General features: G+C 40.7%; 1 protein-coding gene across 1 annotated transcript; it reads left to right on the forward strand.

The window, feature by feature from the left end:
- The first annotated feature begins 2220 nt into the window (after positions 1 to 2220).
- On the forward strand, positions 2221 to 11348 carry LOC139287808 (neurturin). The gene is made up of 4 exons (XM_070908984.1): positions 2221 to 2227; positions 2960 to 3021; positions 4677 to 4851; positions 10939 to 11348. Exons 1-4 carry the CDS (start codon positions 2221 to 2223, stop codon positions 11346 to 11348), a joined length of 654 nt encoding a protein of 217 aa, XP_070765085.1.
- The last annotated feature ends 638 nt before the right edge of the window (positions 11349 to 11986 follow it).

Consider the following 11986-nt stretch of genomic DNA (forward strand, 5'->3'; position numbering starts at 1 on the left):
ACACACACACACACACACACACACACAGTCAGTGTTGTGTAATCTGATCCAGATCTCCCTCTGCATCCTACTCTCCATCCATGTCTGAGCTATTTTTAGAAACATGAAGTTGTAAAAAAAAAAGAAAGAAAAAGAAACATTAAACGTTAAAAGTTGACGGTGTGCTGTTTTGCTATTTTTACATCCTGGTTATGGACATAATGGACTTTGTGTCTGTCACGTTGGAAGGTTCCCATTACAGTATGAAAAGTTCACACTTCTTTCGTAAGATCTCCTGTTAGGAATGTCTTTTTATTATGGGGAGTGAGCTTGAACGCCTCTATGTCAAGAGGTCCTTATTACTAGACCCGTTCATTGCTGTTTAAGAAACGTTTGATCAATTGAATCCTTTTCCAGTGGATACTGCATTATACTGATCTTTCCTTTAATACATGAGCTGCATCAAGCTGGGTCATCACAGCAATCTGCCTCCCTTTTAGTATTCACTCCTTGAGCTGGTCTAGAGTCTGTGGACTAGAGATGGGTTTTGTGGTCCCATTCCACATTACATTAAAGTAGAGAACAGCAAGGTTTTTGTTTGCTTCCCTGATATTACCTGTGTGCCTGTGTGTACCTGTGGATTTTGAACAAGTTGAATTTCTGTCGTTGTCATTCGCTACTCATGCTGAGCTCTTCTTCTGTTTATACAAGACAAACTGAGACAGAAAACGTATCACTTCCTGTATGGCTGAGGATTTCTCCCAGGAAAGACAGACTGACCGCCAAGTGTACCAAACATAGCAAATGTAAACACTTTGATGAAGTGACTGCTATGAACTCAGTAATGCCGTGTCACATTTCTGAGGATGCATTAGCCTATGAACTTGGGTCTAAGGCTAATAGCTTGACCTTCCACCCCCCCCCCCCCCCCCCCCCCCCCAATGACAGTCTAAAGAGGATGATCACAGAGACCAAACTGATGCATTTTTTCGAGTTGTGCTCGTCAGCTCGTAAAGTTAACAACCAGGAAGTTGCCCTCGAACAACAGATCTGGTCAATAGCAGTACAAGTTGTGATTGTGTCAAATGATGCTTCCCAGCTTTTAAAGTTGACAAGACCATATTTGTCATTTAAGAAGTTACAGACGTGCGATGGACCACAAAGAAGACAATAGGTTTGTGTCAGGTTCCGGCAAAAGAAGGCTGCATTTGTTTTTTGAACTGGTGACTTTGTTGGAGGAGGGCCTTGAAATGGGACACAGATAGTACACAGTATGTTCGATCTTGTAAAACAAAAAACCTTTTTCTGATTTCTGTTTTAAATTGGCACTGCGTCCACCTCGGTATAATAATATAATAAAAGATTGACGGGTCGTTCGCGGCCGACAGGTTGGTGACCACTGGTGTGAAGCATGTAGTATAAAGTGTTCAGTGTCTCTGCCTCTTTGCTCAGTGTATCATTAAATAAACCAGGAGCAATGACTTTTAAAGATTATAAATGGGTGTTGACTGGTCTGGCGTGATCAGAGGTTCCCACTAGATGTCTTCATGGGTCCACTCTCTGGTATTCAAGACATCGCAGACTTATGTCACTCGAGGTTCCACTTGTGCTGGGAGAGTACCTTCTCTGAAGTAGGAATTCAAAAAAAGTCCCTCAAAACTGCGTTCTAAGAACTACGACCGTTTTGAGCTCTTGCAGTGCAAAACACAATAAAAAGGGGCGGGGTCCCCCAACTGTTACTTACTATGAAAAAGTTCCTCTGGTCAGAAATCGCCTAATATGTCTTATATGTGCTTGGATCTGAGCAAACTCGCTTTCCTCATCATGGGAGAATAATTCATTTTTTGAGGCAGATGGCAGATGGCAGTTCTTGCCCCGTGGTGGCCAGACTTGGGCCAGCAGTTGTTTTAGAGGAATCTACTCTGAAACTCAGCGCTGATTTTAGCAGTGGAGTGGCTCCGAAGCCCCGTCAGACAGGTCGTCTAAAATGAAGAAAGTATAAAGTAGGACAATGTGTCATTTTACCAACAAAGTTAACTTTAAATCAGTTGTACTGTTCTATTGTGATGGAATATCGTAGAAACAACAAGTATTTTCTTTGCATACCGGAATACAGAGAGTACTATAAAGCTCATACACAGAGAGACATTTCACCATCGGGAAACAAAAGAGACTCGAAGAGACAGAGAGAAAGAGAGAGGGTGTATCTGACTCACTTCACATAATGGAGATAAAGTATCCATGTCATGTACGTGTTGACAGAACTCCATCGCTGCTTGCTAACTAGTCGTAAAATAAAAACTGGAGTCTCAAGATCAAGGATTGTAATGGCTGAGTCTGGTGGCCGAGACCAAGTCAGAGTCAAAGCACTTACAAGACCTAGACAAATATGAGAAAATAGAAAGAGCCCAGAATGGAAACCAAAACCAGACTTAAGTATTACAGCCCTGGCTCCCACTGTGGACTCGCGGATCTCAATGTGAAACTTTTTTAAATTGTTTTTGGGTGTTTTTTTGTTTTTTTTTACCTTTGTGTAATCCATTTGTTTATTTGAATTTAAGACAGCATTGTGGGGAACTTTCATAGCTAATGTGTGACGAGAACGTGACAATGTTTTCATAGTGGCATGTGTATTTCCCTTCATTAATGAGATGATTAAAACATGCCCTCTAAACTTCGATACATGTCTCTATAAACACCAGATAGCATTTATACAAACTGACATGCTGTCAGAGTGAAGCGGGTTTACTCTCAGTGCCCATGGCACCGTGGAAAACAGAGTCATAAACCATCCGTGAAACTCTTTTGATGGATAAGGATTTAACAAAAGCAAATGTACCGTGTTATTAAAGAGAAGGAAGCCACAATTCCTCCCGACTTGTGGAAACATTCCACAAAGCATTTCAAAAGAATGGTTAATTAGGCTACTGAATGAAGAGTGCTTTTCTTTATTGTTGCTATCATCATTTTCTTTTTTCAGATGGAAAAACCTGGTGGAGGCAGGAGGCGTCGACTACCCAGCATCACCTGAAGAACTGGAAGGTGAGCGTGAGTTCGCTAATGTATAAGAATCAGAGGGAAAAGTAGGCCAGTTGGATTTGCTGGCAGACTGTTGGCATATACGTTTCACCATCAGCCAGTTTCCACTACATTGCCCATTTGATGTGGGCCTTAAGTTCCAGCCAGACACTGCAGAGAAACTCATTTCATAAGTGATGTTAAAATATTAACCTCACCTGCACAGTGGGAAGGTGTCGTGTGTCAATTAGGTAATTAAAGAGGTGCAGGTGTTGGCTGCAGGTATCCCACAAGGCCTACGTGGAGACAGGGCCTCTATAGGCTCAAAGCCAGACACAGGGAACCCAGACACAATTTCCATGTCAAAGAGCTGATGGAACCGGATAGATCAGCTTACGCAGGGCAGCTTTCAGTTTCTACAATGTATGTAACACTGTATATCACTAAATTAACTGCAAATACAAAAGAAGTCCCTAGCGGCACGGCTCTGGGGACTTTGGTCTACTTTGGTCAAGACTGAAATATCTCGACAACTATTGGATAAATTGCCCGTTTATTGTTTTGGATGTTTGTGGATGGATTTAATGACGGCAAGTAGCTGGTGGTTAAAAGCCATTTCGCTGATCGGTGATGAACAGTTGGTGGTGTCAAGAAATGTAGCAGTGCACCAACAAAAGCAGGACTTTGACTCCAGAAGAGGGGCTGTGTTTCGAGATTTGAGTCACAGCAGACCTTTTCTTTATTAAACCAAGACCATGATTTTTCACTAACCTTAACCACACACTACCAGTGCCTAAACATAACCATGACAAAGTTCAATAATGATGTCATTGTCAACATAACAAGCTAGTGAGTTAACTAAGAACTCAGCCGTAGCTTTTTCTTGGCCAAAGTTAGGTTAGCATAACATTAAAACCTTAGCTTCACAAGCCTTCACATATATTAAACATTGTGCCAAAATATTGACAATAAAGTTGCTGTCCGTGAACTTATTTAACTTATAAAAACCCAGCATTTAGATGGCACCTTAGGGTACATGACACTGGTGATTTACCGCTCATTTTTAACAACACTTAGTGATAAAACTGTGACAACAAAACAACTCTGTGCTCTGAGGGAACATTACCACTACCCCCACAAACCTTGTTGTAAAAGGTTGTACAGTAGTAAGAGCGGTCATACGAGCACTAAGCGCAAAAAGTGAACAAACTACATCACTAGTACTATGACTGTTGGAACTGAGCTGACGGAAGTGATTTGAATCAGCAAAGTGATTTGTGGTTTCCACCTCTGGTGTATATAGTATAGTAGTAATATAATTAGCCCAACCACCTGTGGTATTGCTACTTTTACTAAAAGATCTGCACTTATTCCACCTGTTTTTTTATGCCAAAGGAAAGTCAATATAAGGTTTGTTGGAATACTCTATTGGGATACACCATGCATAGCAGCCATTCTTCTGGCTAAAAGCACGACTGAATCAGGGTTTCTGTGGCGATGGATTCGAGTTTTTGTCTTCCCACCACTTGGGTGCTCCAGTGAAAACCATTTAACCCTGAGCGCATGTGTCTTTGTGATTGCAAACTCTCTCCTGCTTGATGATAAGTTGTACGATGAAGCGAAAATCTGCCAGCCTGCTGACCAAAGTAACTACAGTATGTGTTCCATGATATTGTCAGGTGATGCTGTGGGTGGTGGCGTCATTGCTGACACTGGTGGAAGATGTGTTTTCTGAGGACGACAATAAAGAGCCTCAGTCAGACCTCCAGCGTGTCCTCAGGCAGCCCTCCTGGTCTCCTGCAGAGGATCTGAAACAGGACGGCAGCGTCAACATACCCTGGTCCAAAGCTGTTGGTAAGCGTTTTATTTTCCTATTTCATCAGCATGATCAGTGTGGAGTGGTCAGTTCTGATTGGTGGGAAATGGCCCATCACTGTTGAAAAGGGCCTTATACATGTCGATAATAAAATGCAATGAAACGAGAAACAGGAACAGATTTATTTTCAGAAATTAGTCATTTAATAGAGGTAGAAAGAACCAAAGTCTAGCTCAGTTTCTAATGTTTAGGTTATTATTAGCATGGATAACCTAACCTCTCATTTGGGGACAAAAAGCCGGTCTGCACAAGGTAAACCATCAAATTGTAGAGTTGAGACTTTGGTCAAGGTCACTGCAATGACCTCACACAACATCTTTATCCACCGGTCAGTCAGCTTTACTTTGGTACAGTATAGTATGTTCAATATTTCATAATTGGATCTGACAGTCAAGGACTTTTTTTTGTCCATTAAGTGTAACCTAGTTGCCACAATTCCTCCAAACCAAATGACGACATAGTTCGTCAGTTCCTTCCAAGACTGAGTGTTTGGTTTGGTTTTGACACAAAACTGTTTGGTTGGGGATGGGAAAAAGTCATGGTTTGGTTTAAAATGTTGATACTTTGATACTTTCCTGTGTCTTATCAACAACTTTGGTTTCTTTTCCATCTTGGTCGTGGTTAAAAGAAACCAAAGTTGTTGATAAGACACAGGAAAGTATCAAAGTATCAACAATGCTGACTGTTGGTAGGATACAGGAAACTGTCAGTGGTCTCCCATGTCAAAGTCCCACGCTTTGTTGACCCATTCGTCCACCCCAAAACCCCACCCAAGGTGGCTCTATAACAATGTCGCAATAGTTCTGCCTTTGCTCCTGACAGACGTAGAGGCATAATTGTCGCAACAGCTAGACCTAAACATATTTTGTTTTAAGGCATTTGAACAAATGACTGATGGCTGACTACCTAGATGACCTAACAAATAATCGTTATCCTACTGTGCCTTTAGGTGCCTGCTAGACATATTAAAAATCACAAATCAAACACACATGAGACGAGGATAGTTGGAATGATCTGTGCTCCTCAAGTTGCTGAGATGTGGTTTTCATTGGCGTAGAAACCCAGGGAAACTTCATGGAACACTTGTCTATCACTGCTTCAAAATGTGATTATGTCTTTAGAATTTGAGATAGATAATCTACTCCTTACAAAAAATAGTAATAAAAATGTAGAACTTAAGTATCATTTTAGTATGTTGGGAAACTGCATAAGACACGCCCAATAGGAAATAATTCTGCACAGAAGCCCTGTTACATCGGCTGCCAACAGGCATACACTGCTGGGCTTTTATAAGCTTGTTGAAGGGCAGTCTTCACTTTCATCCCACAAAATAACATTGCAGAGTGCAGCTAAGATGCTGAAAACAAAGCCTAATAAATCTGAGGCGGAGGCCATAAAATAGCAGGAGTGTCACTCCTGAATGACTAATATAGCCTCTGGAAATTTGCCTGGTAGTTTTCAACACTGAGTATGGCCTTGGTCAACTGAGCAAGGGCCCCCTGTGTACAACAGGGTAAAAATAATCAATCCAGTGTGAAGGTTTCTGTCGTGCATCACGGCCCTGTTCACCACAGCCAGCAGAGAAACAGAGATGAATGGCTGTGGTTTGCGTGTCTGTTTATTCTACCAGTCAGTTTGGTAAGTAGCCAAACCAGACTTCAGTCTCTTTTATGATAAATAATACCTGTCTGATAATACTTATACTAACAAACTGACACTCCACCATTGACTGAATTATTATTCAATTAGTTTAAAGGTGTAGTAGTTCAAGCATCAGTCTGATCTAGCTGTTTTATTTAATAATGTTTGTCTTTGGTATTATGTTAAAAAAAAACAACTAGAAAATAAGTAAAAGTAAGGGAGCTGTATCTGCTGTATCCCGTGTGAGCATGAAGGTTAAGTAGAGTTTCCAGTATACAGGCTCAGTGGCAGCTGAGTATTTCATTTTAACGCTGACACTTGAAATGAAACATTGACAGTGACATTTCGGTACTTCAGTGCCTTTAAACATCGGCAACTTGTAGCTTAGATACCGGACCTCTCTAAAGGAACCACATTATGCCAATACTTTAAAAGAAAAAATATAGAAAACAATATTATACATGAATCTACTACACCATGTGACACAAGGATCACACAAATTAACCAAGAGGAAAACAATTATCACAGAAGCGACTACATAGGAAAAAAAGGGTAGATAGAGAAAACAGAAAATAATAAGACATTACATGTCCAAAAGAGGGTTTGAATGGCAAAAAGACAGACAAGGTAGCAATGGGCAAGAATGAACAAATATTGCCTAATACAAGGATGTAAAAAAAAAACCCAGAATGTTCACTCCTGGGAGAGACAGTCAAAATAGGATTTACCGAACATTCTGTAAAAGCAGAGGAAGATCTGTTTGCTAGTATCTGAGGGCAGCTTTGTTTTACTCCAGCATCTGATGGGACACGCCTTCTCCTACAAGAACTATATAAACTCAAAGAACAGAGGCACAAAAAAAGGGTCACCGCACAGTTACCGCAGTGCTTGAAGCAGTTACTTGCCACGTTGTGTCAATCACCGGTGAGACTGATGTTATTTTTGCGGCCCTGTGGGGCAAACCTAAGCTCTGTTCCTCCTGTTCTTCCTTCTGAAGCTGTAATTACAAAAGTGATGGAAAATATTACACTCTTACGTCACGCTAAGATTTTTTTCTCCTGACTGCATTCTCAGTAAAAACAATAATAATGTTTAGTACAGTTAGACACGATTGCCTGAACATTGGCCCAATTCGATTGTAACATGGAATAGTTGTGTAATTACATGAAATGATGCAAACCAATGTGGCATGTTTTAACAAGGCTGAATATGTACCAGAGCAGTGTTTGACTGAGAGGGTCCCGGGCTCTTCGCCTGGGGAATATTTCTATGCATTTTTCTGTTCTTTTTTTTTTTTTTTCCTCATGATTACAAGTTTTCTTTTCGTAAACATGAAGGCATGAACTGACAAGCAGCTATGCTGCTGTAAATGATCATTCTACAGTGGTAATAACCATTCCCTAAAGAAAACACTGCGTAGAGGCATTTAGAGAAAGTGCAGCAGAAATCAGTCAAACACCTGGGCCAGGTCTGCACAGCGGAGTGGGTAAATCCTGTTTGTAATGTTCCTTCCACTTCAGCTCTGGGTTGGCGTTCAGCCAGCAGCTCCGCTCTCCTACTGGTAATGACCCCACATTGGTGACAGTACATTTTGCACCACTCAGCTGATAACCAGGGGAATTTCACTCCCCAGTTTCAACACCCATGTCTGCTTTCAATTTAATCACACACGCTCTCACCCCGCTAGCTCATAAAACTCCATTCTAATCCCGTACATAAACTAAAGTGTGAGAAGTTTTCCACCTTTCTGTCTCGAAAGGCCCGGAGCAGACATCTGGGGCCGTATTCACAAAGTGTCTTGTCTTACGGTCAGGAGTCCTCCCACAGGGTGCCAAGCGCTCCTGGAAATGATTTCCTCTCAAGAGCTGAATGTGAAAGTGAGATGCAATTTTCATCAATACATAATGTGAAGTGTGAAATGTAACTAGATTAGATTAGTGTAAATTAGATTAGATTGAAAAAATTAAAAGTTCAATTAAATTGCTTGAAATCAAACAATACATTAAATTAAAAATTATTTAATTTTTTTTTTACATAATTACTTTTAAAACTTTCATTTAAATGTAAAAAAGAATTTAAAAGTTCAATTACTTTAAAATGTTTAAATGAAATCAAACAATAAATACAAAAATGTATATTTAACAAAAGTAATGTATTAATTACTTTTGAAACTTAAATGTAAAAATAATTGAAAGTAACTAGATTAGATTAGTGTAAATAAGATTTGATTGAAAAAATAAAAGTTAAATTAACTAATTAATTTAAATTTAAATTTTTAATTAAATGAAATCAAACAACACATTAAATTAAAAATTTATATTTAACAAAAAAATACATATTAATTACCTTTAAACTTTAATTTAAATGTAAAAAATTATTCAAAATAATTAAATTAAAAAAGACATATTTCATTGAATAATTAACTTAAATAGATAGCCAGCCAGACAGGTAGGCAGGCAGACAGATGGATATGTTTGATATTATGTTTGGTTTGAAGAGTAGTTCTCACAGACAGGTGAGATATTCCAAGTTCATCAGCACAGCAAACACTCCAGCCTTATTGGATTGTTTCAATCTTTATAAACTCACCCGCCATCAAAATGTGCTTTTTAGACCTACTGTTGGCTCTAAAATGCTTTGAGCTCTCATGCAGAAATAACAACAGCTTCCTCCTCTTCAGTCTTCCTCTGATAAAGCTTTACAATCAGTTGGACCAGGACCCGGCAGATGAGGGCGATTAACTGACTGGAGTACACTTGAAACGCCAATTATGTTTGCATGCGCCAGGAATGCGTGAGTCGAGCTGAGTTGGGGTCAAATCAGAGCTCTTTAACATGCGGCTAAGTGATACAAGATGTCTTGATGATGAACTGTTGGCACCCTGTGCGTCGAGCGAGTGCCCCTGTTACCACGAATAAACAGTTAGCAGAGTATTTCTGTGCAATAATAGGTTACTTTCAATTACAGCTGCACGCGACACAGTGTAGTTCTAATTTCAATTTTGGGGATGAGACCAGATATGTCCTGTGATTTTGTATTATTATCATAATAATGTGATATACTGTAGCTGAATGCCCTTTCCCAGTCTTACAGGCTGCAGTGAAATAAACTACAAATGCCTCTACCTTCTAGCCATCCACATTACTAATGACTCTCTTGTGTATAACCTTATATTTTCACCAAATTTCCTCTGTAATATATCACATTATCAAGAGGAGTGACTTTGTCATTATTTAAAAGCAGTAATAGGCTACGTTCAAAGCTGTACTAATCGATATTTTATATTAACAATGGCTCAAGAGACAATGTGTAATATGAAAGGTGTCGCTCGTAGTTACAAACCAAGAGGAAGAATCACCTGACACTTACGCATTTTAGCGCCTTTCAGCTCATTATTTTCTTTTTACAGCCCACAACTTTACTTTTTTTTGGTCCACTCTCACTGCTCTCATAGCATTGTTTTAGCCACTGTACACCGCCTGTACAGCACTAAACACCAGACAAACACAGTTAAGAGACTAGCTGGTGAAAATAGTGGAACATTTAGTTGGTGGAGACCAAACCAGAGTTACAAGCAGAGAGAATTTTGAACTTAAATATATCATGTGGACAGAACCTGACCTCAAATGATTGACTAATGTTGTTTTGTGTCTGCTGGGTGTGTAAAAAGGCCCCCAAGTGGCCAAAAAGTGCCCTTAAACGTCCTGGGAAATGAGCATATGGAGTGTATCTGTTAGGAACCAAGCTGAGAGACTAGAGAGACACAGGTGGGTTTTTTGACGAAAGTCTTTATCAACAAAGAGAGAACTCAGCCGCATAAACTGACCTGACAAACTGAGACAAGGGCGAAACATATATAGTGGCTGATCATGCCATTTTGACACAAGGGGGGAACTACAATAATCACAAGACATGCCAGTTAAAGCGCCACCTAATATCAACTGAGGAAAAATAATGAAACCAATATATCAACTATCATCATTGTCAACAACTCCAGCAGCAAACCCCAGAAAACAGAATGAACTTCATGAACAATTAAATCATTTGAGTTAATAAAACTAATATAGCAAAATTGAAACTGCGAGTATCTACGTGTCCAGTTATTTATCTGTTTGTATATGAGCATTTTGAGTGTTGTGCTAAAAAAAAATAAAAAATAAACCTAAACTAAGGAAAGAGAGTTACCACCATGTTGTGTGCACTTAAGATTGATCCCTCACTGTTTAACATCTTGTTTCAAAGATACTGCTCTTAAATTCACATGAAAAGCAACAGTTTGGCCACTGTCTGCCACAGAGTATTTTTTTGATTGTACCACAGAAGTCCAAAATGTTCAAATACCACACATCACAGCATTAATATTTGCATGATGAGAATCAAATGACTACCCAGGTGTCCCGTGTGTGTTGTCATTTGTCTTGCAGAAGAGTGGTCGCTGATGCAGGAAGACGAAATCCGGCAGAGCAGATGGCGGCGCTCCCCTCGTGACCCGAATTCGCCCAGAATGTCAAGGAGGAACCGCAAGAAGGCCAAGAGCAGTCACGACTGCCACTTGGAGAAGAAGGAGATGCGGGTGCGGGATCTCGGCCTCGGCTACGACTCGGACGAGATAGTCCTCTTTAAGTACTGCGTTGGCACATGCCACAGCTCCCGCAAGAACTATGACCTGGCCCTCAAGGCTCTGATGGACAACGGGAGCATCTCTGGCAAGAAGGTCAGCAGTCACCCCTGCTGTCGGCCTACCCGCTATGAGACCGTGTCCTTCATGGACACCCAGACTACCTGGCAGACAATTAAGTGGATCTCGGCGGCCAACTGCAGCTGTGTTGGCTGATTGCAAAGAAGAGTGTCGATCTGCAATACAAAAAAAAAAAAAACGCAGAAAAGCTCTTGTGTGAAAGAGCAGGATGCCGCGAGGCCTGGTCTCCATGGTGGGTGACTGGGCCTGGGATGGGAGCCACAATGCAGTGGCCACAGGCTTCCCTCCACTAATAGCTTGGCTGTTGTTAAAGGAGGTTCAGATACCTTCATATTCAGAGTCTGGTGGCACCAGCAGGCTATCTGCATGCCTGCCACAAGCCCTGGGGCAGCGGAAGGTTTGTTTGGATACCACCAGCAATAAGCACAGAGGAAGAAACTAGCAGTACTGGATTATATTTTGTGTCTGTCATTCAGCCCATTGAAGGCTTTTGGGGAATGCAGCACCCTCTGGCAGCCATGTTGGAGGTCTCCGGATCTTTGGCAAAAGAAGCTCTGAGTAGCTGATTACATTTCTAAGCGTGCAGCTTGGCTATCGCACCAGAACCCATACCAGGAGCATGGTTAATTGATAACTCCTGTGTTATTTGTGACTGGGAGCTGTTGATTTTGATTGATTCGTTTCCTGCAGAAAATCATACCACCTCATCAGCCATCTCGCTTATACGTTCACTAGCCCTCAAGTAGAAGCTGGCGTTAGAAGAGGCTATCTGC

Source organism: Enoplosus armatus, chromosome 7, assembly GCF_043641665.1.
Source record: "Enoplosus armatus isolate fEnoArm2 chromosome 7, fEnoArm2.hap1, whole genome shotgun sequence".
Taxonomy (NCBI): domain Eukaryota; kingdom Metazoa; phylum Chordata; class Actinopteri; order Centrarchiformes; family Enoplosidae; genus Enoplosus; species Enoplosus armatus.

What these genes read in the sequence shown, in the direction of transcription:
- LOC139287808 (XM_070908984.1), top strand. An exon ending in ATCACCTGAAGAACTGGAAG is followed by an intron (nt 3,022 to 4,676) that starts GTGAGCGTGAGT and finishes TGATATTGTCAG; the next exon opens with GTGATGCTGTGGGTGGTGGC. An exon ending in ACCCTGGTCCAAAGCTGTTG is followed by an intron (nt 4,852 to 10,938) that starts GTAAGCGTTTTA and finishes TTTGTCTTGCAG; the next exon opens with AAGAGTGGTCGCTGATGCAG.